This window comes from Cynara cardunculus (assembly GCF_001531365.2).
Source record: "Cynara cardunculus var. scolymus isolate 2C chromosome LG 3, CcrdV1, whole genome shotgun sequence".
NCBI classification, from domain to species: Eukaryota; Viridiplantae; Streptophyta; class Magnoliopsida; order Asterales; family Asteraceae; genus Cynara; species Cynara cardunculus.
The window spans coordinates 37613138-37636356 of NC_037530.1; the positions used below are offsets into that span (position 1 = coordinate 37613138).

At 34.2% G+C, this 23219-nt stretch overlaps 2 protein-coding genes and 1 non-coding gene across 6 annotated transcripts; 2 read left to right on the plus strand and 1 right to left on the minus strand.

Annotated features, from left to right (window-relative positions):
- Positions 1-6037: 6037 nt before the first annotated feature.
- Positions 6038-6140, minus strand: LOC112510674. Its single transcript, XR_003069036.1, has one exon. It is a non-coding gene; the product is annotated as a U6 spliceosomal RNA (small nuclear RNA).
- Positions 6141-9258: 3118 nt separating this feature from the next.
- Positions 9259-15267, plus strand: LOC112508890 (DEAD-box ATP-dependent RNA helicase 56-like). Of its 4 annotated transcripts, none has more exons than XM_025113718.1 (12): positions 9259-9420; positions 9524-9647; positions 10766-10866; positions 11476-11648; positions 11775-12006; positions 12123-12241; positions 12512-12568; positions 12652-12836; positions 13700-13844; positions 13937-14020; positions 14128-14191; positions 14944-15267. In XM_025113718.1, exons 2-12 carry the CDS (start codon positions 9532-9534, stop codon positions 14952-14954), a joined length of 1287 nt encoding a protein of 428 aa, XP_024969486.1. In that variant the 5' UTR covers positions 9259-9420; positions 9524-9531; the 3' UTR covers positions 14955-15267. The 4 variants fall into 4 exon arrangements, with proteins under 4 accessions (XP_024969486.1, XP_024969487.1, XP_024969484.1 ...); XM_025113719.1 differs by having other exon boundaries at positions 9266-9420; positions 9521-9647; positions 11348-11648; XM_025113716.1 differs by having other exon boundaries at positions 9270-9420; positions 9521-9647.
- An 839-nt stretch (positions 15268-16106) lies between these two features.
- Positions 16107-21268, plus strand: LOC112509365 (signal peptidase complex catalytic subunit SEC11C-like). Its single transcript, XM_025114295.1, has 8 exons — positions 16107-16266; positions 17990-18102; positions 18704-18775; positions 18911-18946; positions 20139-20190; positions 20509-20596; positions 20837-20894; positions 21007-21268. Exons 1-8 carry the CDS (start codon positions 16188-16190, stop codon positions 21055-21057), a joined length of 549 nt encoding a protein of 182 aa, XP_024970063.1. The 5' UTR covers positions 16107-16187; the 3' UTR covers positions 21058-21268.
- Positions 21269-23219: the final 1951 nt, after the last annotated feature.

Below are 23219 nucleotides of genomic sequence, written 5' to 3' on the forward strand. Positions count from 1 at the left end.
TGTGATGTATTCGAAGATGGATGTAAGTATCTGAAAGAAGGAAAAAATGAATTTGAGATCAATCATCAATCAATGTCAATATCAATATAATATATTAAAGGAGGAACCAAACAAATAATACAAAATATATAACCATGGTTGAAATCAAAACCAACCAAATAATACAAAATAAGTGAATATTTAAAAGGAGTTAGATATTTTTCAAAAAACTAAGAGAGTTTGTACAACTTTTAGGTTCACCTGTTTTTTGGACAACCATCTTTTATAAAAAAAATATATACCAAAAACTAATATAAAAATAACATAAGGTTAACGATAAATCAACACCATAAAATTGGTAGAAGTTATAGTTGTAAAAACAATATTTATATATCTATAATCTATATATTTATATCTTTATCCATGTAAAAACAATAACCATGAATAATCTGGTGACAACTTCTAAGTATTATAAATCATTTTTTCCTCACATTATTGTTTGCATTTCACATTGGATCAAATAATGAAAGAGGCATGTGGAGGAGGATACAAAAAGAAAAAGGTCAACCTTTTTCTCAATATTGTTTGCATCCCGCATTGGATGATGAAATGAAAGTGACAAGAGGGAGATTGCTACAAAAAGAAATAACTAAAAATGGAACAAACATATTTTTTTGGAATCTCGACCTTTTGCTTAAAATCAAATATAGTACATGTTTTTAGTTTATATATCTGTCATGAATCTTAAGTTTTTGTTTAGATCAAGTATATTATATGTTCTCAGTTTGATATCTAATATATGATTTTTGAGCTTACTTGGTATTTTATTTTATTTATATGAGAATGTTCATTATACTACTTGGTAATGTAATTATTTATCCGTCGTCTTGGTGTTACTACTATCAAGGCTTGATGCACCTCTCTAATTTACAATTCAAATATTATAGAATGTTACAGTAAAGTGTAGTATTTGTTTTTATCAGTTTAATATGTGATATGTGGGTCATCGACCCCACTTGATATTAATCTTATTGTTTTATGTGAGAACATCTATCATCTTAGTTTGGTGATGTGATTCTTCATTCAACGTCTTGAGTTTCCACTACAGTTGCTACAGCTTACGCACCGCTCAAATTTTCACTAAAATTATAGAATGTTTTTTTTTTCATAACTTCAAATGAGATTTCAATTAAATTTGTTAAAAAAAATTAAAATCGTGACTTTGTCACCTTAGATGAGATTTCAATTAAAATTATGATTTCAAATTAAACAAACTACTAACATTAGTCAAACATTCATAGAGTACATTGCAACACCGTTCTCGAGCATAGTTAGAAAACTTAAATTAGCATACGGTTCTAAGATTGTTGTCAACTTCTCTTAAAAACTTTTAATGTTAACGAGTAGTTGTCACACACATTTTCCTAAAATTTGTTTAGAAGACGACTTCAAATTTTAATCTATAACATTCCTTTTGAAGATAATATTATCGCCAACATGCAACGCACGGTTGCAACACCAGTGTGTGTTTGTGTGTGTATATATATATATATATATATATATAAAAGTAAGATCCAAAAGAAATGATGTGACACTCTAAGAATCGAGTATTCTATAATTTTTGCATTGAGGTTGCGTTTTGTGTACCCCAAATTGATGGAGAGATGAAAGATTACCAATCGATGGTAGGTAGATGAAACAATGACATCAATCTTCAAATAAAAATTGAATTGAATAAACCAACAATGTATCTGTTGTCCCATCATAACCTACAACACCGCAATTCACCTCTCTCATCATCGACAGAAAGTAACCATGCCACAATTTTATACAACACAACTAAGGAGTCGTTTACTAAACGTTTTACCTCTATAAGTACTTACTTGCCGGGTAAGATTATAGTCCATCAAAAAGGTATCATATGCAACAATTTACCTAGTAAGCGCTAACTATGGTAAGAGTTGTCTCTATCACTTACCGTGTAAAACTCTCGATCCTTACATTTACTCTTATCAGGTAAGATTCCTTGATTCTTTGTCATATTCAACCAGTAAGGTAACATGACTTGGTAAATACTTACCTGGGTGAGTGTTTGGTAAACAACCCCTAAATCTTAATGCCCGAAGACTCGATCTGTTCAAGATTAGAAATAAAACGACTCATGGGAACACATTCAAACTAGACACAAAAACAACACTTTTACATAGAACACCAAGCTAAAGCTTGATGGAAACCACATTTACTGGTTGGAAGATCCAAAGTTTGTTCGTATTGCGAAAGGAAAAAAGGCATTCTACATGTATCCAGTGAACGAATCGAGCCAACTTGTCGGATACTATACCACGAGAAAAAAATGATAAAAACATGTTCGTTCAACATGATGGTAATATAATAACGTTGTAACTTAGAAGTATCAAAAATAGTAGCACCGAGAAATAGAAAATACCAAACAAGCTGAATGGGTCTGTTAGAACTTGCAACCCATCTGATCACACACTACTTCAATTTGCCACTGCAAATAATCAAATATACAAATCTTTGCAATGTACGAGAGATTAACGGAAACGAAATATATTATAGCCATTAAGATCACACAAGGAAAGGTCATATTTCATACGGTAGACTAGAGGTTGTTCATTTTCTTCCGTTAAACATTAAGTTATTTGTCTGATCTCAGGGACGGAAGACCAATGGGTTAGAGGGAGGCAAAAGGGAGGGATATTTATGACATTAATTTGTTTGAGGTGGCTTAGTTGGGACTTGGGACAAGTGAGGGGTGGCTTAAAATTAAGCTGTAAAAACACATTTCGAGTGAATAAGCCACCATTAAGCTTATATGCAACTGTTAAGCTCATTAAGTTGTAAATAAACGTGCATCTGGTTAATTGCAGAAACTTCCTTGTAAGCAGATGAGTATCTAAATTAAACATCAAATGAAGATATATTCTTATCTGTATTAGTATTCAGATTCTATTTTGACATCCTTGAAGGGACAACTACTGCATAGAATCAAAGGCTGAAGAAAAGGAAGCAAAGATCACCCTTACTTGCCAAAAATGGTTGAAGAAATCAAAAGCAAGATCCATATGTTGCATGCCGATTTCCACTTATCATAGAATCATCATTCTTACTGCATTTTCTGTCACAAATCGTCCTGAACATCATAATTGAGATTGGCCAATGTAACATGTTAAGGTTCAGAAAATTAGCAACCGTAATCTAAAACCTAGTTCATAAATCATTTTTCAAAAGCCGTAATTGAAGTGCAAAGCGTACACAGATGTAACTTATGAACTAAGAAAGAGAAGTTCGGAACACAAACATACATCTGCTCATATACATACAGATTCAAACAGACGTTTGAAAGCCAAAGTTTTAATGCATACCTCCTCAAAATACGCCCATGGCTGCGGCACTGGTCTTTCATCGAGTTGGAGCCCTAATTCAACATAAGAAGACGATAATCAACCGAGAGGAAGTAAAAGTAGGTCGGTGACGACAGATTAAATTACGAAATTCTAGTCCATTACATCGTGTATATGACCCAAACACAAAAATTGGTTCTGAGCACCACAAACTTAGATCTAATCTTCAATTATATGGTGAAAATGCTTGAATAGAATTCAGTGTTTGTTTTGATAGAATGTTTTTGAAAGATTTGAAATTGAAGGGATTTGAATTTGTAATCTTTGGTGTGTAAGATTTGGAATGAAATTGAATTTCATTATTTATAAAGAACTAATTGTGTATCTGCACAATGCAGTGGGCATAAAGTTCAAATAAAAGTATGCAAATATGGGAAGTAAAAATACATTTTTACAATTGTTGTTACCTTACCTGCTTCAGTTCAGAGTGTTGTATTCAACCCACACCCTGGTTGAACCAATTGAGTTTCGACCTCGATTTCAAATACTTTGGATTTACATGAATATTGCGGCCAAAATGTTGAGGCTGTTCTTAGCTCTAAAGAGGAGCCATTCCCAAGTGATTGGATGCCAAGTTGTTTCCCAATCCATTAGACTTGGAGAATAATGCTTATATGTTGATTGTTCATTATAATTGAAAATTGCATCCTAAGTCGATGACAACTATGAAATCATATAGTTACTTGAAATTTAAGTCCAATGATCATATACACATGAAAAAATAGGACCCAAGTCAGTTGATTTTTGAGGATATCTGATCTGTTTTGAGGATATCTGATTCAAACAGATCAGATATCCTCTAAACCAATACGACCAAACTGACTATTGTGGAGGTTGGATCTTTAATGCTGAAAAAGATGTACCAACAACTTCGGAAGCGTTCTCAGATGAAGCATCGCTAGAAGTAATGTTACATTTTACGTAATTTCTTCTAGACATAAACGAAGATTTTTGTTTAGAAGACTCTTTGGGTGTGTGAAATCTTGAATTGATTCATAATGAGCTTATGGCTAGACTCTCCTCTTCTACTTTGAGATTGCATTTGTGTTGAAGAGAATGTTGTGAGATCACTAACAACTTTCTTGGCACTATATATAATAAGTTGACAAGGACTTTGTAGAAAAGCATAAGTTGTTTCAAATAAGCAATCCCAAACACCCCCTAATACTACTGGGATGACTTAATGGAAACAAAAACTTCATTGAATCAGGAACATAGTTAGCAGCAAATATATATGTTACAGAGGGGGCTCTCCAAATAAAAGGAAAAGAGTAAAGAAATTCAAATGTCTTCCATAAGTATAGGATTGGATTTTTAATAAGAGATGGAAAGTTCATCCTTTTCTATGGAATAAAGATGATCACTCTTGTAAGTGGTAACCACCGATACCGATTAGTTCCTGTTCCAGAACACAGCGAGATGAAAAAGAGCAACCCTCTCGGCTAATCGTGCTTCCAGAATTTGTCATCAAGAAAAACTTAGCCACTACGAAGCACTGTATGGAATTCCAAGACACGTGTTCATATATTTTTCTACTTTTGGTAAAACTTCTAAAATGGAAGGTTGGTCCAAACTTACATGTCAAATACATACAAGAATCTACTATTTGATCTTATGCCATGTTGCTGGTAAATAGCTTATGATTTCTAGAATAAATTGAATTAAATGGTTGTGGGACAATTCATACTATCAATTCAAGTTCATTATGTTCATATTATTACTGAGGAGAAATAATATCAAACAGCAAAATCTAACATCAAACAGATTCTCTTTTTGCTTGTTTTATGAAACCTTTAACCAAACAATGCACTAATATGTTCAGAGGACTCAACCTTAAATAGGAGAATTAGGGGGATGATAGGCATTTATGGTCTGTTTAACTCATTATAGTTTATAATGGTTTATGTTGAATTGGAAAGAAGATGAAGATGAAGATGGTTTTGTGGCCTTAAACCACCAAATCACACTATGGCTCTGCTTTCTCCTGCCTTATGGCACCACCATGAACAAAGATGATGTATAGATATTGATCCAGACTTGTCCAATCCCAAAAACAACCAAATATTTGAAAATTGTATTACCGACCTGATTCAATATTTGACTCTCCACCGGAATCGGAAAATGGGCGGAGCCTCAATCTGCAACTACGAGAATCGGACAACGTTCATCCACTACGAGAATCACAAAATAAAGGTAGATCAGAAATTTCACAGATGCAGATTAACTTGACAAATTTAACAACCATAAATTTCAAATCTAGTTCATGGAACAGTTTCAAAGAGCCCTGATTGAAGTGTAAAGCGTCCACAGATATGCAGTCTGTAAACTACGAAAGTGAAGCTCGAAACACGATCATACACATCTGACTCATACAAACAGATTCAACAGACGTTTAGAAGTCGAAGTTTTAAATGATACCTCCTCAAAATACGCCCATGGATGCGGCACTTGTCTTTCATCCAGTTGGAACCCTAGTTCAACATAAAGAGACAATAATCAGCTGAAAACAAACAAAACAACTCGGCTAAGACAGTGTGAAAGCGTACGTCGATGCTTACATTGCCGGCCATTGATGAATTTACCCTGGAGAAGAGGGTTTTGGGGGAGACGATGATAACAATTTTTGGGGAAAAAAAAATTTGGACCATTTCTCGATTTGTGCGTGTCATCCTTGCGCAGGGGCCATGCTAATCTTCTCTGTATCGTTCCAATTTTATCGGATGTCCCCGAAGGGACGATTATAGGTGGTTTGCTTCGGTATATAAAGCAACCAGAAGTTGGACTTCTGGTCGATGTGGGAGGAGCTAACTTCAAGCGCAACAAAATCCACTGTTCTGATTTTATCTTTTCAGCAATCAAATTAGACGTCTCAAAAAAATACATTTTAATTTTAATTAAACCAACAAATTATTAACCTACTGGTTCTTTTTTTATTAGAGAAGGGGTCTTTTACCCGGTTGTTTACTCAGTAAACGTTTATCGATAAGAGTCAACACTATTATTTATTTTGATGTGTAAGATTTTAGTATATTAAAACATATCGAATGCAACAATTTAGTGGGTAATAGTCGTCATCCTCACTTACCGGGTAAGATTCTCCATCATTCTCATCGCTCTTACCCAATAAAATTATTGACTCTTCTCATGTCCATCCGATGAATAAATTTATCCGATAAATACTTACAAAATAAGTTTTAGTAAACGACTCCTAAATAAATTATCATGTTTTATGCTTTAAATAATCTATTTTATAATTAAATAAAAAGAATACTGCTTTCTCTCCAAATGAATGTATGAAAATAAGTTTTAAAATATTGATTGTAAAAACTTATGTGGAATAAAATATTAACGTTTGCTTTATCATATTACACAATATTATAGATTGTTTAACAGTTGTTGAATAGTTTAGTCTAAAATAATTAAATGGTCAAAATAATTAAGAGAGTCTTATGATTTAGTGTCAAGTGAAATATAATTGTTTGGTAAATATTTACAATGAAATTAAGACGCTGAATGGTTAAGGGAGACTCAAGATACAAAATATTTTAGAGAGTTTTATAATCATTAATAGACAAACATTTTTTTACCAAACAAGATTTATCTTTTAAGTTCTAAATATTATTATTTTTTTAATGAAACTATAAAGAGGTAAATGTATTAGAAACAAACGTAAAAATTGATTTGAAGCAACAAAAAAAAAACTCAAATTCAAATCTCCAACTATAAAGTAAAAACACATGAGTAGTATGTTTGTAGCATGACTTGAGATCATATGAGATAATATATGTTTTCGCGAGACACGATTTTTACACTTGAAACTTCACAGCAAAACATTAAGAAAGTCTTCATTTCAAGGGTAAAAATCGTGTCTCACGAAAACAGTCTTGTTTCACGTGAACTTAACCCTTTGTAACATAATAAAATATTTTAATAATTAAATTGAATAAATTCAAATTTAAACAATATTTTGTTACTAATCTTGATTTGACTTTAAATAAAAGACAACGTTTAAGATTTTAAAGGTAAACTACAATTCTCGTTCTATACTACAGCACCGACACCCGAAGTCGAGCATACATACGACGATCTTCAATGGTTTTATGGGTTTTCTGGTTTTCATTCCTACAATTTTAACATATTGAAATGATACTTGAAGTAATGTCTCCATAAGGGTCCATTTACCAAACACTTATCTGGGTAAGTGCTTACCAAGTCACATTACCGTACCGAATCAATGTGGCAAGTACCAAAAATCTTATCCGGTAAGAGCGAAGTCAATAACCGAGAGTCTTACCCGATAAGTGACAACGATGACTCTTACCACAGTTAGCACTTACCAGGTTAATTGTTGCATACGATACCGTTTTGATAAACTAAAATGTTACTCGGTAAGTAATTGATAGTGTTGAATTTTGCCGCTAAACACTTACATAGGTAAGCGTTGGTAAACAGTCCCTAAGTTTCGTAAACAAAGTAAACGATTTGATGGGAAAATTTTCATTATAGCAACAAAATTATAGGACTGTCATTTGTTTTTTTTTTTCCAGATATCTTATTCGCTAATTTATGTAAGCCAAACAAATCAAATTTGCAACTTTTAATTTTAAGAGTAAATTTTGATTTTTGTCTTCATGGGTTGTTATTAATTGCAAATTTATTTTTTTGGTTTTAGAAATTACGGTTTTCGTTCAAATGATTTGTAACTTATAGTTATTTTCGTTATTATGATTTATAATTCACTGTTGTTTTGGTCCATATGATTTATAATTCATTACTGTTTTGATCCCTTGTATTTAAAGGTAGAAACCAGTTTAAGAATAAAAATAGCAATAAATTGCAAATCATAGAAAAAAAAATTCAATTTATAAGTCACAAAAATGAAAACTGAAGTCAAAGACCTTCCAGCCTAGTGGTAAAAGCTTGGGCATGACATAGTCATGAACCCAAGTTCGAGCCCTGGGAGGGAAGTGTTGGCGACATTTAAGTGGGGCCATGTTTAGCCTCCAAATTTGCCGAGGATTAGTCGGGCTTTGGCCCGGACACCCTTACAAAAAAAAAAAAAATGAAAACTAAAATTATTAACAAACCACAATACGAAAATGAACGTGTTTCTCAGCAATTTAATGAGTTTAACGAGACTTGCTACTTATTTGGTTAACTATGTATGAGTGTTTGAAAGTGGCTTAATGGTATAAAAATTGACTTATTTAATAAGTTCTTAGGGGAAGTTTTATGTAAAAAACAAGTTTTTTCCAAACATGACTCTCCCAAATAGAAAAACGTTTATTCCATATATGAAAAAACCATCATAAGCAAAAAACTTCTCAATCAATACAGACAGATTAATTTATACAAACAATTTTTATCCATACAAGACAAATTAATTTATACAAACAATTTTTATCCATACAGACGGATTAATTTATACAAGGGGTTATTTGTTTACCTTTTAATAGTTTAATTAAAAGACAACTTTGAAACATTAAAAGATGAATCTTGTTTGATAAAAAAAATATGCCTCTTAATGATTCTAAAACCCTCTTAATGATTTTATATCAAGGGTTTCCCTTAACCATTCAGCACCATAATTTTATTATAAACAACTACCAAACAATTGTATTTCATTTTATATTATATCATAAAATACGCTTAATTATTTTACACCAAACCATTCAAACCAAACCCTAAACTAGACCCTAGTACCTAAACCAAATGATTGAAAAACTAAAGCTTTCACCACACACAACCCCTCACTGGATGTCTGGATGAGAGCGACCGGTAAGGGGTAGATTTTGTAATTTCACATTACACAACCATTTGTCTATAAATACTTCTTTAGCCGTTAACAAGCACTGCCTCTGGTCTTCCTCTCCCCCGTAACCCTAGGTTTTTCTCTGAACTCTCTCTCAGGTATCTCCCCCTCTGTCTCTCCTCTTCAATTCGGCGTCTGTTTGATTCGTCTCGACGCGTTTCATCTGCAAGAGAGGAGTTCGCTCGATCTCTTTGTTTGAAGAAGGTATGGATAAACCCTAAATCGCAGATTTCTCTCGCTTTATTTGAATAGGGGTTGATGAATTGGTATTAATTAATGATAATCAGCTAGTATTGTTGTGCAGTAGGAGTTTTCATGGGGGAAGTAAAGGATAATGATGCTTACGAGGAGGAGCTTCTCGATTACGAAGAGGAAGATGAAAAGGCCCTCGACTCCGTCAATGGAAAGCTTGGTTCCGAGACCGGCAAAAAGTAAGCATTAGTACTTTGATCTATGTTTGTTCCGGTAGAGTTGGTAAGATAGTCACAAATGCCGTCCGTTATGTTTCAAACTACATTGGAATTTGGATGTCTTGTTAACTTACGCTGAAGCCCTTGTATGAGCTTACAGAACTGTTTAGTTGGTCCACTACATAATTACATTAAGGGAAGTCATTAAATATTAAGCATATAAAACGAGAAGGGAGGAGTATTGCAGTGTTCACCCTTAGGATTAATGATAACCACACCTAATGATAACTACACCAAGGAACTGTTAAGAGGCCATGTCATGTAGGAAGCAAGGGGAAGGTTTGGGACTTGCTTCTTAGATTAGCCAACACCTGTGCTTTGCCTGGATTAGCTTAGTAACTCAAACTCTCACAGTTGTTGGAAACAAAGAGAACAAGAGCACAAAGATGATTGCTATGAAAGAACTCTTTTTGTGTTCTATGGTTAATGCTTTACAAATTGCCAATGACCCCTATCGGTTTATAGTTGATCAACCACGAAATGGATGGTTGAGATTAAACCACATCAATGGTCTTGATCGAGTGTCTATACAGACTCCATTAAACTTCTATCATTTGATACTCTATTTTTTCTCTATGTGGCGTATATGGTGGCGCACTTGTTTGTGACTTGACATATTGTATGCTACAATGATATTGTAACTTATTACGTGTTGTGCCGGTGAACAAAAAGTAAAAAATGAAAATCATATAATTTTGTTTTTAATTTTTAGTTTTGTAAAACCAGAAGTGAAGTAACGGTTAGTTCTTATAGTCAAACTATTTATTTCCCTTTCACAACTATCTGCTCCTTGCTAGCCTTTCTTGCTGATATGAAATGTAAGTGATGGTAACTTTCTCAGCCAGTTTTGAGCAATGGTTGTATTCAAACCCTTTCTTCTACTGATGTAATATTACAGAAATGACTCTATGTTGAAGTTCATTATTTTTCCTACTGCTCTATGTTTAATATGAATATGCAACATTTTATTAGGCACCGTACTTGTTTGTTAGACATGGCTTTGATTGTGAGTTTAAAATTTCTGTTGGTGACTGGTTGTCATACCCAAACTAATATTATGTTACCTCACTTGGTTGCAGGGGCTATGTTGGAATTCACAGTTCTGGATTCCGAGACTTCTTGCTGAAACCAGAGCTTCTTCGAGCAATTGTGGATTCTGGATTTGAACATCCTTCAGAAGGCATAGTCTCATACTTCCAATTTGTTGTTTATTCGTTAGTATTTGGCTTGAACTCTATAAACCTAGACCAACCTTTCAACTGATCTCTTTTTATGATAGAAAGTATTTATATATCGGTATGCAAGTTATGCATGCATAAGTGCACTAAACTTGCATTTTGTAAAGTACATCATGCATGTATGTGCAACTAATTTTTCAGGACTAGTGTGCTACACTTGCTATTAGCAAGACGAATCATTATGCTTGTTAACCATTTAATCATGCTTCTTAGTTTTTGAACCATCTGCGAATGTCAATGGAAACAAAATTTGATGGTTGGTCTATTGTTTATCTTATTTATAGAATAACCTTCGTTGTGGGAAATTTCTGATTGTATACCAATACTATGTCTCTAGTGGCTTTTTCTGTATCTGTTTGATGACTTTATTGCCACTGTAAGCGTATACTTCTGCTAATTATCTCGTTTTTTCTTTCTTTTCAGGTAATTATTAATTCCATGTTCATCATTTCAGCCAGATAACTGGCTTGGTAAACTTTCCATTTAGGGGAAGAGGACATCATTTTTACTTATGAAGGATTCATTCGCTGGGATTTTCTTTGCTTCATCAGTGCAACATGAGTGCATACCACAGGCTATCTTAGGAATGGATGTCATTTGTCAAGCAAAGTCTGGGATGGGGAAAACTGCTGTGTTTGTTCTGTCTACTCTACAACAGATCGAGCCTGTGGCAGGTCAGGTTGCTGCCCTTGTGCTTTGCCACACCAGAGAATTAGCTTATCAGGTGAGACTTAACAATTTTTTGTAAACCCAATTTTTTGTGTTGTGCTTAACAAGAGTATGCACTAGTAATTGTCACCCGTATCTCATCTTGTGTTACCAACTCTTTGTGCTGTGTCTGGTTGTACAGATCTGCAATGAGTTTGAAAGGTTCAGTAGGTACTTGCCTGATCTCAAGGTTGCTGTCTTCTACGGAGGTGTCAACATAAAGATCCATAAGGAACTACTGAAGAATGAATGTCCTCATATTGTTGTTGGAACACCTGGAAGAATATTGGGGCTTGCTAGGGATAAAGATCTTGGATTGAAGAATGTGAGGCATTTTATCCTTGATGAGTGTGACAAAATGTTGGAGTCACTTGGTATGTTGTCTTTATGCTTGTCTTTATCTTTTCAATTTTCTCCCTAATGCATCTGTATGGTGTATGCTGCAAAATTTGGCAGGCATGTTTAATGATCTTTTATTTGTCATCTGCAGACATGAGAAGGGATGTGCAGGAGATTTTTAAGATGACACCTCATGACAAGCAAGTAATGATGTTCTCTGCAACATTAAGCAAGGAAATTCGACCGGTTTGCAAGAAGTTTATGCAAGATGTAATACATCGTTGCTCATTTGTTCTTTTATCAATCTTTTGTCATCTGAAATAAAAATGATGGTAGAGCTAGATTCGGGATGTGATATGGTTCCGGAGGATGAACCCGATATGGATGGTTCCTGTCTCAATTCTCGGGCAATTGCACCAAAAACTCATTATATTTGCTACTTTAGGTTACTTTTAGTTGAGCAATTTCTCGCTTGTAATTTGTTTAATAGTCTCAGACTGAATGAGCAGTGAGCTGACTCATGGCATTTGACCTTTTCAGCCAATGGAAATTTATGTTGATGATGAAGCCAAGTTAACACTTCATGGGCTTGTCCAGGTATTTCTCCATGTCAAGATTGAAGGTTACGTTTTACTATTGAACAGGTTTGTACTCATTATTTTAATAATTTCCCCTTTCAGCATTACATAAAATTGGGTGAGATGGAGAAGAATCGCAAGCTCAATGACCTTCTAGATGCCTTGGACTTTAACCAAGTAGTCATTTTTGTCAAGAGTGTCAGCAGAGCTGCTGAGCTTAATAAATTACTTGTGGAGTGCAACTTTCCATCTATATGCATCCATTCTGGAATGTCTCAGGAAGAAAGGCAAGTATCTTGCAGCTATTATGCTTTCCTACAATCCATAAAATTATCAGTTATTGTGTAATCCTAGCTGTTTCTGCCTTTGTGTTTGATAAAAAAAAACAGCTGGTAGTTGTGTATTTTGTTACCCGGTATTGTTTGGACATGGGTAGTTGGGTAAAGACAAATTTGCAACGGGAAAGGGCGATTCATCTGATTCTGTTTAATTATTTACCTGTTTAACATAAGGCCATGCTTATTTTCTAGAAAGAGTTGGGGTAGTGTGTAATCTATTTTTATATTATTATTATTTATAATCGGTGTAAACATTTTGTGCTATATTATTTGGTTAGCTATATATTTGCTCAGTAAACGTTATTGGCCCTTCTTTGTTGGATGGGAGAAGATGGAATATAGCAAAGCTTGTCTCACATAATATCTTAAGCCTACATAAAAGGAGTCCACATTCTTCACCTGACTCTAGCTAAGCATCTATTTCTGTCAAATAGGGTGGCTAGGAGCCCTATAATTTAGTTATTTAGGAGTATTGCATGTAAGTAATTGCAAGAAAAATCAAGAGGTGGTTGTGGGGTTGTACAATCTAGACCTATCTACAAAAAATAAGCCTTCGGTTCGGGGTGGTTGTGGACAGAGTAAGATAGACTTGAAATTTAGGACAGTAATCTTATGAGGAAATGAAGTGGCAATTAAATGCAGAGCCTGTTGAAGAACAAGTACAGAAGGTACTGGGAGAGGCTATGATGGATATGAGTCTGAAACAAAATCCGGAAAGCATATCTATTTTTGGTTGTGGCATTAAATAGGGATTTTGGCCACATAGTTGTCTCTTTCTAGTTGTGTTTGACTTCCGTTGAATTTTTTGTCAGGTTGACACGCTACAAAGGGTTCAAGGAGGGTCTTAAAAGAATCCTTGTTGCAACTGATTTAGTTGGAAGAGGCATAGACATTGAGCGTGTTAATATTGTCATAAATTATGACATGCCAGATTCTGCCGACACATATCTGCACAGGGTTTGTAATTTAAATATCGGAGACAGATTTAGTTGAAACTATCATGGAACACAACTTATTTCTGTACTTGGGTTGTTTCAATGTTTTGGCAGGTGGGAAGAGCTGGCAGATTTGGCACCAAGGGTCTTGCAATCACTTTCGTATCATCTGCTTCAGACTCTGATGTTCTTAATCAGGTGAGAGTGGCTGATTGCTTTATGATAGTGGTTAATGCTGGTTGCCATCGTAAAAGTCCTTGTTTTGCTTTGGCTGGTCCGTTTTATATCTTCATTTGTTGCTGCAGGTCCAGGAAAGGTTTGAGGTAGACATAAAGGAGCTCCCAGAGCAAATTGATACTTCTACATACAGTATGGCTCTTTTGTGATATCCATGTTAATTTACTGGAATGTTCTCATTTTGGCATTTAGAGTGTACCTTTATTCTGCATACCTGTATAGAGAAGTACAAGTTTAAGAATCCTGCTAAGAGTTAAGCAGAAAGTAGGTTTAGGGGTTGTTTACCAAATTTGGTACATGTGAACCGGGTAAGAGTGCGGTCTGGGTAAATCCCGACTGAAAATGGTTGTATAATTACAATTTTGGGTAAATATTGTTTGATTGGGGTAGAACGTAGGTTTAGGGGTTGTTTACCATATTTTGTACGTGTTAACTGGGTAAGAGTGTGGTCTGGGTGAATCCCGACTTAGAATGGTTGTATAAATACAATTTTCGGTAAAGTTCGACCCGGGTCAGTGTCATATTGGTGGCTGACTCAGTCAGAAGTGGTAGGTACACATCATCATTTACCGGGAAGACAATTAACACTAAGCGGTCATTTACCTTACCATATGAACATGTCAAGGGCTGAGAATTTTACCCGGAAGAGCAATACAAGGATGGAGAGTCTTACCCGGTAAGTGAAGGTGACGACTTAGCTGGTGTGATGTTCTCTGGGATAATTTGTCATAACAATCGTGAACGTTCCTGTGGTAGTTCTAGGATTTACTACAACAAGATAATGAAAAAAATGGTTACATAATGGAATGCATACTCTTAATATTTGATCCTTTTGGGGAATATGTTTCTTAATAAACCTGTTTCTTGAACGTTGTTTTGTGCAGTGCCATCATAAGGCGAGGTCGGGTGATTACGCTTGTGGAAGGACAAAACGGATAATGTTATTAGCAAAAGTGGAGAGCTAGTTTTGATGATGATCATCATTGGGGCATATGGCAACTGTGCATTAGAGTAGTTGATGTTTTTGCATGAATGTTTAGTGTTTTGTTGGTATTCAGAGTTTTTAGATTGGTATTTAAAAGAGCAGTTGATAATTTGGCCTTGTATAACTAATATCTAGTACTTGTTGGTAGTTGAATTTTAGACCCTACTTGCTTTGTAACTTAAAACTTTACTTGTGTCTTCACCATCATCTTCTGCATTTTTTGGTAGCTTTTATGTACTTGGAACTTGGAAGTAGGGTGTTCATTGGTTTAAGTCGATTCAATCATTCAATGGATGTTGGATTTTGTCATTTGATTCAATCCAATTAATATTGGATATCTGATTGATCCAATGGATCTGGTTGATTCATATATTGGATATTACTGTTGGGTATCTATTAGATTAGATTGGATCCTTTTGATATTCTTATACATTTTTTCAACCGATTAATCTTTTCAACTAATGTTAATAGTTATATATGATTATTAGTTGAATGTGTACTTGGATGGTTGTTGTATTCCATCGGTTCGGTTTTAGTGGATTTTGAACAGTTATCCTAGATTTAATTTGGATGTTGAATTTTTGGAACTAATCCTATCCAAATTATATCAGATTATGATCGATCAGTTAAGAGGAGAATTTCGTTTGACAAAAAAAAGTTTGCCTTTTAATGGTTCTAAAACCTTCATGAATGATTTTGTATATTGTGTCTCTCTTAACCATTTAGCGTCTTAATTTAATTGTAAACAATTACTAAGCAATTATATTTAATTTTATACTCATGAGAACTTATTAATCATTCTAACTACTTAATTATTTTGTATTAAACCGTTCAACAACTGCCAAACAACATTTTAGTCTTATGTATGACATATGTCTCGAGAAATCTCAATTTTTTGTAATTTGAAGATGTTTAAATATAAAGAGAATCTTTTATGAAATTATTTATTTATCCATGAAAAATAAAAAAATTGATTTATGGTTTTTAAATTGTGTAATTACATTTTATTGTAGGCATTAAATTTCTTTTGTATGTATTTTGACGTTTTCTACATACTTTCCCGACTAGTCAAACTGTCAAAGTGAAGTCGCAAGCAGAGTCTGAAGATCGAAATTTGGGGAGGGCGAGTCAACATCCGGCAAGATGGGTTTCATCGGAGATTCGATTGATTCTTTGAAGTCCATTAATGTCAGACAGGCCTTGGAGCAGGCCATCACTCTCGGTATGCTACCCTATCTCTCTCTTTATATGCATACACGGAGCTTTAACTGATTGATTTGGGCATCTGATATGATAATTCTGTAATCTCCATTTTCATGTATTCCGATCCTTCCGTTCTTTGGATTTTGATCGGAATTTCATATTCTTTTGGATTTCTTGCTTCGAAGGCTTCATAATTGTAATTGTACGAGTTTGTCTGGTGAAATTTTGTTGGCTCAGTGTAGAATGGTGTTTCTGAATTAGGGTTTTGGTTCTTACAGTACCGAACATATTTAATTTCAATGTGAAAGGTAACTTTGAGGAAAAATTAAACGAGCATGATTCACCAAGATGGAGCCGATTTTGACTTGAAAATTGGAAACGACTGGTATAGCTGTCTGTGTGGTTGGTTTCCCATAAGTATAAGATTAATCTGTCTGTAGGGATTGGGAAGATTTTTGTTTGGACGTGTTTTTTTTATAGGAGGGCGTTTTTTATTGCGAGATGCAGGTACGGAAAAAACTTTGCTTTATGCATCGAAGAGTGCATAACCGCATGGATAATCCCACACTAACCCACATGAGTTCACCGGGGTGGAGCACGGTCTGCCAAAATCGGCATAGGTTAGGTGCTATTGATGGAACATGGTAAGCCTATCTTTCTCCATATGGAAGTGTCTCTCCTGTCCGGCTCGATATGAACAAAGTAGGCTGGTAGGTGGGTAGGCTGTCAAATACCGGACTTTTCCTTTTTTATTTAGAATTCCTCATCCTTCAGGTAAGACGCACCGTAGCCATCCTCGGCCTTCTTCATTTTCGATGAAAAAGAAAGAAAGCTCCCCCTGAAAGCTTATTGAAAAAGCTGCCTTCTATATCATTAAGCCACTACCAAGTAGTCATGTATAGCTGACGAAATAAGCTGCGAGTCCCATTAAGCTCATTAAGCTGCTAACAAACAAGCCCTTATGCTAGTATTTTTATGTATTTCTGAGTGTAGAGGTGAATTTGGAAGTCCTTACCAGCATATGTGCTGCAAATCCTGACGGCAATCTACATTAGAAGAAACCGAACTTTGTTTGGCCTCATTGTCCAATTTCATTTAATAGTAATTCACGTCATTTGGTTAGAATTATTTGCTTTTAAGGTTGTTTAAAAACCCTAAATTTGTACCAATAGAATAGTTACAGTTCATTGCTTTTGCATAAAGATAGCAAAGCGTAGGATTCACAAATATGTATAATTCATGATTTCAAGTTTTTGTAATTTCGAGGAGATTTAGAGCTCTCTCATGCATGGGTGATCGGATCCCGGTTGTTACTTGAAACAACTTGAATATCAATGAGGTGTTTTGCCAAAAAATGATGTATACAACACTCTTTCATTTTAGCTTCATGGTAGTACTATGTGTGGTTAGACATGACTGGCCGAAATAAACAAGGCTGGCATGACAACAATTTGTGATGCAAAATGTGTCTTGATGTGGGTTTTATAATATTACCTAAAATACCAGGCTATTTAGCTCAATGACCTTCAGAAGCTCGTTTGCAGAATTACCTTCTCGTGTATTTCTAAGTTTTTATGGGAGCAGGTTGTTTTGAACCAGGGGTAGGTTGTTTTAAACCAAAGGCAGGCCAGATGAAGGTCATTGAGAATTTTTTTTTTAGAAGGTCATGCTCTTAATTGGAAACTCATTTGAGGTCATTCAACCAAAGGACTCCCTAAATTACCTTTTGGTTTTGGCTTCAGGTATGATCGTCTCATCTGCACTAATTATATGGAAGCTTTTGATGTGTGTTACTGGTAGCGAGTCACCTGTTGTCGTCGTTCTTTCCGAAAGCATGGAGCCGGCATTCCAGAGGGTAAGTCCGTCCGATATTTTACTTTTCTTTTTGACATGTGGAGGTGATTTTTATGCAAGAGTAATAAGCTTCCACAACAAGCAACTAAACTCTTAAGATGAACCAGAAAGGTTGTAGTTCCTATCAGGGTTCTTGGAATCTTGATTTAGCGAAAAGGGAAACCTATTACCGCTATAGACTTCCAGTGTGGACTCCTTAAAGATATTGTAAATCTTTTACATCTCTTAACTTGTAATTAAAGATCATCTAGTATTATATAATATAATTCCTTCACACAGACACTCTTTGCAATGATAGTTCTCTCCTTTTTCAAGCTAAATACGGAGAATTAGTTTTTCATTTGAATTCGTTGTGGTAGCCTGCTGATGTGATCCTATTGCAGCCAAGTCTTCAAACAAATTCAAGTTCCAACAGGACATTGTTGACTTGTTTGATTTGATGCCAACTTGACTCGGTCTGGAATGCTGGATTTACCATGTCGAATTGAAGAACAAACAGATGAAATAGTTATATTGCTATCTTCTCCATTAGTGTGTGAGATCTGTGAATTATTTTCTGCTTCATATATTTTCTTGGAACTGATGCCCAATGACATTATCAGGGAGATATTCTATTCTTAAGAATGGGTGAAGACCCTATTCGAGCGGGTGAAATTGTTGTGTTCAACATCGATGTAAGAGCTCACTTTTCTTTTTGATAGTCTAATATTTTGGTTACTGTGTGCATGCTTGTTGGAACTGTTATCACTTTTCGAGTAAACTCTAAGCTTGTCCTTTTTCCCTTCCTCTGTTTTCTAATTTTCATCCAGCGCCGCGAGATTCCAATTGTGCATCGTGTAATCAAGGTATTGCATTTTTCCTGGATTAGTTTGTCTTTGAGTTACCACCAAGTAACATGATGTTTTTTTTTTCAACCGACTCCCTGCAATAATGATGTTATTTGCTATGCTGTATTACTATTAACATGGTTCTTCAAGTATTGTGGTGTACTGGTGTTTGTTATAAGTTTGCGGAAACATCTGTTATCCCTGATACATTTGAAAAGTGTCCAATGCCATTTCATTATGCAAAATTAGCTTATGGAACATACAAGACATTTGGAAAAGTGGAGCACTATAAATCAAACTAAATCACGAAGCCAGTAGATCTTTCAGTTAGTGACATATTGTAAATAAACCAAACTAAATCAAATGACCCAGTAAATCCCGCTTGAAAGTAGGGTCCAGTAGGGCTGTAAACGAACCGAACGAACACGAACGGAGGCTTGTTCATGTTCGTTCGTTTAACTTAACCGAACAAACGAACGAACACGAACGGTAAACGAACGAAAATATTTGTGTTCGTGTTCGTTCGTTTAGAAATCAGGTGTGTTCGTGTTCGTTTATGTTCGTTCGTTAACATGCTAAACGAACGAGCTAAACGAACAAGTTAAACGAACATAAATAAATATTATTTGAATTCAAAGTAAATAAATAAAAGATTATATATTAAATTTAATATATAAACGAACATAAACGAACGAATATAAACGAACGATAAATAAACGAACGTTCACAAACATAAATGAACGAACTAGGCTCTTGTTCATGTTCGTTCGTTTAATAAACGAACAAAAAAATTTGTTCATGTTCGTTCATTTATTAAATAAACGAACATAAACGAACTTCCCGCCGAACGGTTCACGAACGGTTCGCTGAACGTTCGGTTCGTTTACAGCCCTAGGGTCCAGTGCTAGGGGGTTGAGATGTACGCAGACTGACCTCTAACGCAAAGAGTAGAGTGGCTTGTGAGCAAGACATGTAGAATGACCAAATACTAGCACATGGTTAACATAAAACATGGAAAATGACATATTGCAAATAATTGATATTGGTCCATAACAATTCATTGTTTTGTCATGCATTTTAGATATTTAACCAGTAGTAAAGATCTCTACTAAACTATGCACCAACCAACGTCAGCGTTACTTTGGGATGGACAGTAGTTTTCGTTCATCTTGTTAGTGTGAACAGTATATCTTATTGTTTCTTCTTACAGGTTCATGAACGGAATAATACGAATCCGATAGATATTGATGTCCTTACAAAAGGTATTATTTCTAGCAATGTACTCCCTTCGTCCAAAAATAAGTGTCCATATTTCTATTTTAGTTTGTCCGAAAATAAGTGTCTACTTTCAAAAGTAAACGCTAAACTTTTTCCAATTCTACCTACAATTATGAGATACTGAATTCATTACTCTCTTTATGATTAAGGGTAATATAGTCATTTATTACTTAAAATATGTAATAATTATACATTTTTAGAACTGTGTATATTTTTCTTTGTGGACATTTATTTTGGGACAGAGGGAATAGTAGACTCCTCACTTGAATGCTCTTCTGAGACAATCTCTCTCTCTCTTGCAGGAGATAACAACGATAAGGATGACCGAATTCTATATGCACCTGGTCAGCAGTGGCTTAATCGGCAACATATCATGGGGAGAGCTGTGGGGTAAGACTTTCTATAGATTCAGGGATATTTGGAGGCTACTACCATTAAGTCAATCAGTAAACAATCTTTTTTTTTTTTTTTTTGGAAAGGAAACCAGGCAAATCAGTAAACAATCTTTTAAGCAACAGGAAATACATCCAGTTGACCATGTCCTAGAATCTTCTATTAAAAAGGCTTCTACCATCTTGTTTATATAGATTAGCAATCAGCATGATGAAATGAAGCATTGTTGATTTGCAGGTTTTTACCTTACGTTGGATACGTTACAATCATCATGACGGACATCCCGATTATAAAGGTTTGAATTTTGGTATTTTCTAGTTTGGTATTTAACTGAAGTTTTCTAGTTTGGTATTTAACTGAAGTGGAGTTTCTGATTGATTAATGTTGGTGTGTGTATTATGTTGCAGTATGTTCTTATTGGAGCTTTGGGTTTACTTGCAATTACATCCAAAGATTGATCACATTATCCCCTTCTGATTTGGTCATATACACATTTCTTTCAACCAACAAAATCCAAATGATTGTAGGTGAGAAACTAATGTATTTCTACTTTTTTTTGTGGCCATTTATGATGTGTTCACTTGCTCATTCCCTCTTGTTTGTGGGGAACTTATGCTAACAGCCACTATAAAATTTTAATCAGCTATTCCCTCTGGCCGTAAGGGTACTTGTAACCGGTCTTAGGTTAACCACAAGCGTGGTGTCTGATTGGTTTGAGCTTGACTCCAAAGGTTAAAAGTACCTGGAGGTCCCAGGTTCAAATCCAATGAGGAATAAAAATCCCCTTGTAGCCACGGAGGTTCAAATGCGGTGACTCCGGGCTATCTGCAAAGCAGGTGGTCGTTGATGAGTGGCTCGCATAGCGGGTTGGATATCCAGGTTAATAAAAAAAAACATTTTCTTTTTATATATTTTAAAAAAATATCTTTTTGATAAAATTTTAAAAATACTTTAATGTTATTCTAATACACTTTAAAATATCTAACTAGATCAATCAAATACACTTAAAAATTACGTTTTATTATAGTTTTATAATTGGTTTTCAATCAAATACACTTAAAAAATATGTTTTATTGTAAATTTGTAATTTGATTTTCAATCAAATACACTTAGAAAGCTAGAAATACATTTAAAAGTATATTTATTTTTTGAAAAAAATCAGACAAGTCTCAGACCAGGTCTATAACTGGTCCCAGGCCGAGCCCATTTGGCCATCTTATAGAAGGCAAAATCAACTATAGCCCAACAAAACCAAGAGGTGCAACCCAAACAAAACCAAGAGCCATAAAACCATGCTCCGAAGAACCCACAGGACGGACCAAAATTGAGCCGAAACAAGACCATTCATAACTCGAACAGAAACCGGACACGTAGCCTATAGTTTTATGAAATTGTTGTGTTCAAATGTGGTGACTCTGGGTTACTCGCAAAGCAAGTGATCGTCCTGAGATTAATCAGCTCGCATAACGGATTTGATATCCACGTTAATAAAAAAAAAGCGAACAGTTGTTTTTTGTTTCTTTTAATGTTTCGTTTTATATTTTGGCTTATTGATGTTATAATGCGATTTTATGTGGTTTTGAGGAAAAGAAATGTTTTTATTTTTAAATTTGAATGTATTATAAAATTTTGAAAAAAATAATCGATATCAGTATTAAATTAACTATTTAAAAGTTCTCGGTTTATGTAATTTCTCTAATTCAAGTTTTTATTATAATCTAATTGAAGTTTAATAACGAATTAATTTATTTTTGGTTTAATAAAATAATTTTTTAAGAGAATAACTAAATATTCAGTTAGAACTCGATGAGTATCTTAACTATATTTATAGATTTTTTTATATATCATATAATTGATTTTAGTTATCAGAAGTTAGTTACAAGATTTAAACATGGAGCTTTAATAAGATGTATCGTGCACATTTTACTTGTAATTTTGAATTTTAAGTAATATGCATCAATAAACAATATTTTATACATACAAAATTGTTTTTAAGAGTTTTTTTTTTCAATCTAGAACTTTTTAGTCGTTCTTACTTGAATCTGTACCATGATAATTTTGCAACTAATAACAGTTATTAATAAAATCTAAGATGTATAAATAATTTTATTATATATTTAATAATAAACGGTATTTTACAAACCAAGTCATTTGTAAAAAGCTGTGAAAACTGAAAACCATCGATTTTATTGTTTATTTTAATGAAAATTTTTCATGAAATTATTTCAAATAATTATGGATATTATCATCTTTATATTATATTAATTTTAATAAACAAATTTCATCAAAACGAGAAATATGAAACAATTTAGTTTTTCCATAGAAACAAAAATATATGAAACAATTTTGTAATGAAATGAATTATTTTAAACAATTTATCATATTAAACAATTTCAAGAAAAAAATTCACTAAAATAAACAATGAAATTGATGGTTTTCACAATTTGTACAAATTGCTTTATTTACAAAATATACCTCCCCTTGAACAATATTACATACAATAATCAGACTGATAATTCGATCAATTATAACCAAAAATCACTCACCAAGAAAACATGAGTGAAACATGGGTCAAATTGCAGATGTAAACGTTATTCTCCCTCTCCTTCAACTTGATTCT

What these genes read in the sequence shown, in the direction of transcription:
- LOC112508890 (XM_025113718.1), top strand. Translation starts at nt 9,532, where the DNA reads ATGGGGGAAGTAAAGGATAATGATGCTTACGAGGAGGAGCTTCTCGAT. An exon ending in CAAAATGTTGGAGTCACTTG is followed by an intron (nt 12,007 to 12,122) that starts GTATGTTGTCTT and finishes TGTCATCTGCAG; the next exon opens with ACATGAGAAGGGATGTGCAG. An exon ending in GCAAGAAGTTTATGCAAGAT is followed by an intron (nt 12,242 to 12,511) that starts GTAATACATCGT and finishes TGACCTTTTCAG; the next exon opens with CCAATGGAAATTTATGTTGA.
- LOC112509365 (XM_025114295.1), top strand. Translation starts at nt 16,188, where the DNA reads ATGGGTTTCATCGGAGATTCGATTGATTCTTTGAAGTCCATTAATGTC. An exon ending in TGGAGCCGGCATTCCAGAGG is followed by an intron (nt 18,103 to 18,703) that starts GTAAGTCCGTCC and finishes TGACATTATCAG; the next exon opens with GGAGATATTCTATTCTTAAG. An exon ending in TTGTGCATCGTGTAATCAAG is followed by an intron (nt 18,947 to 20,138) that starts GTATTGCATTTT and finishes TTCTTCTTACAG; the next exon opens with GTTCATGAACGGAATAATAC.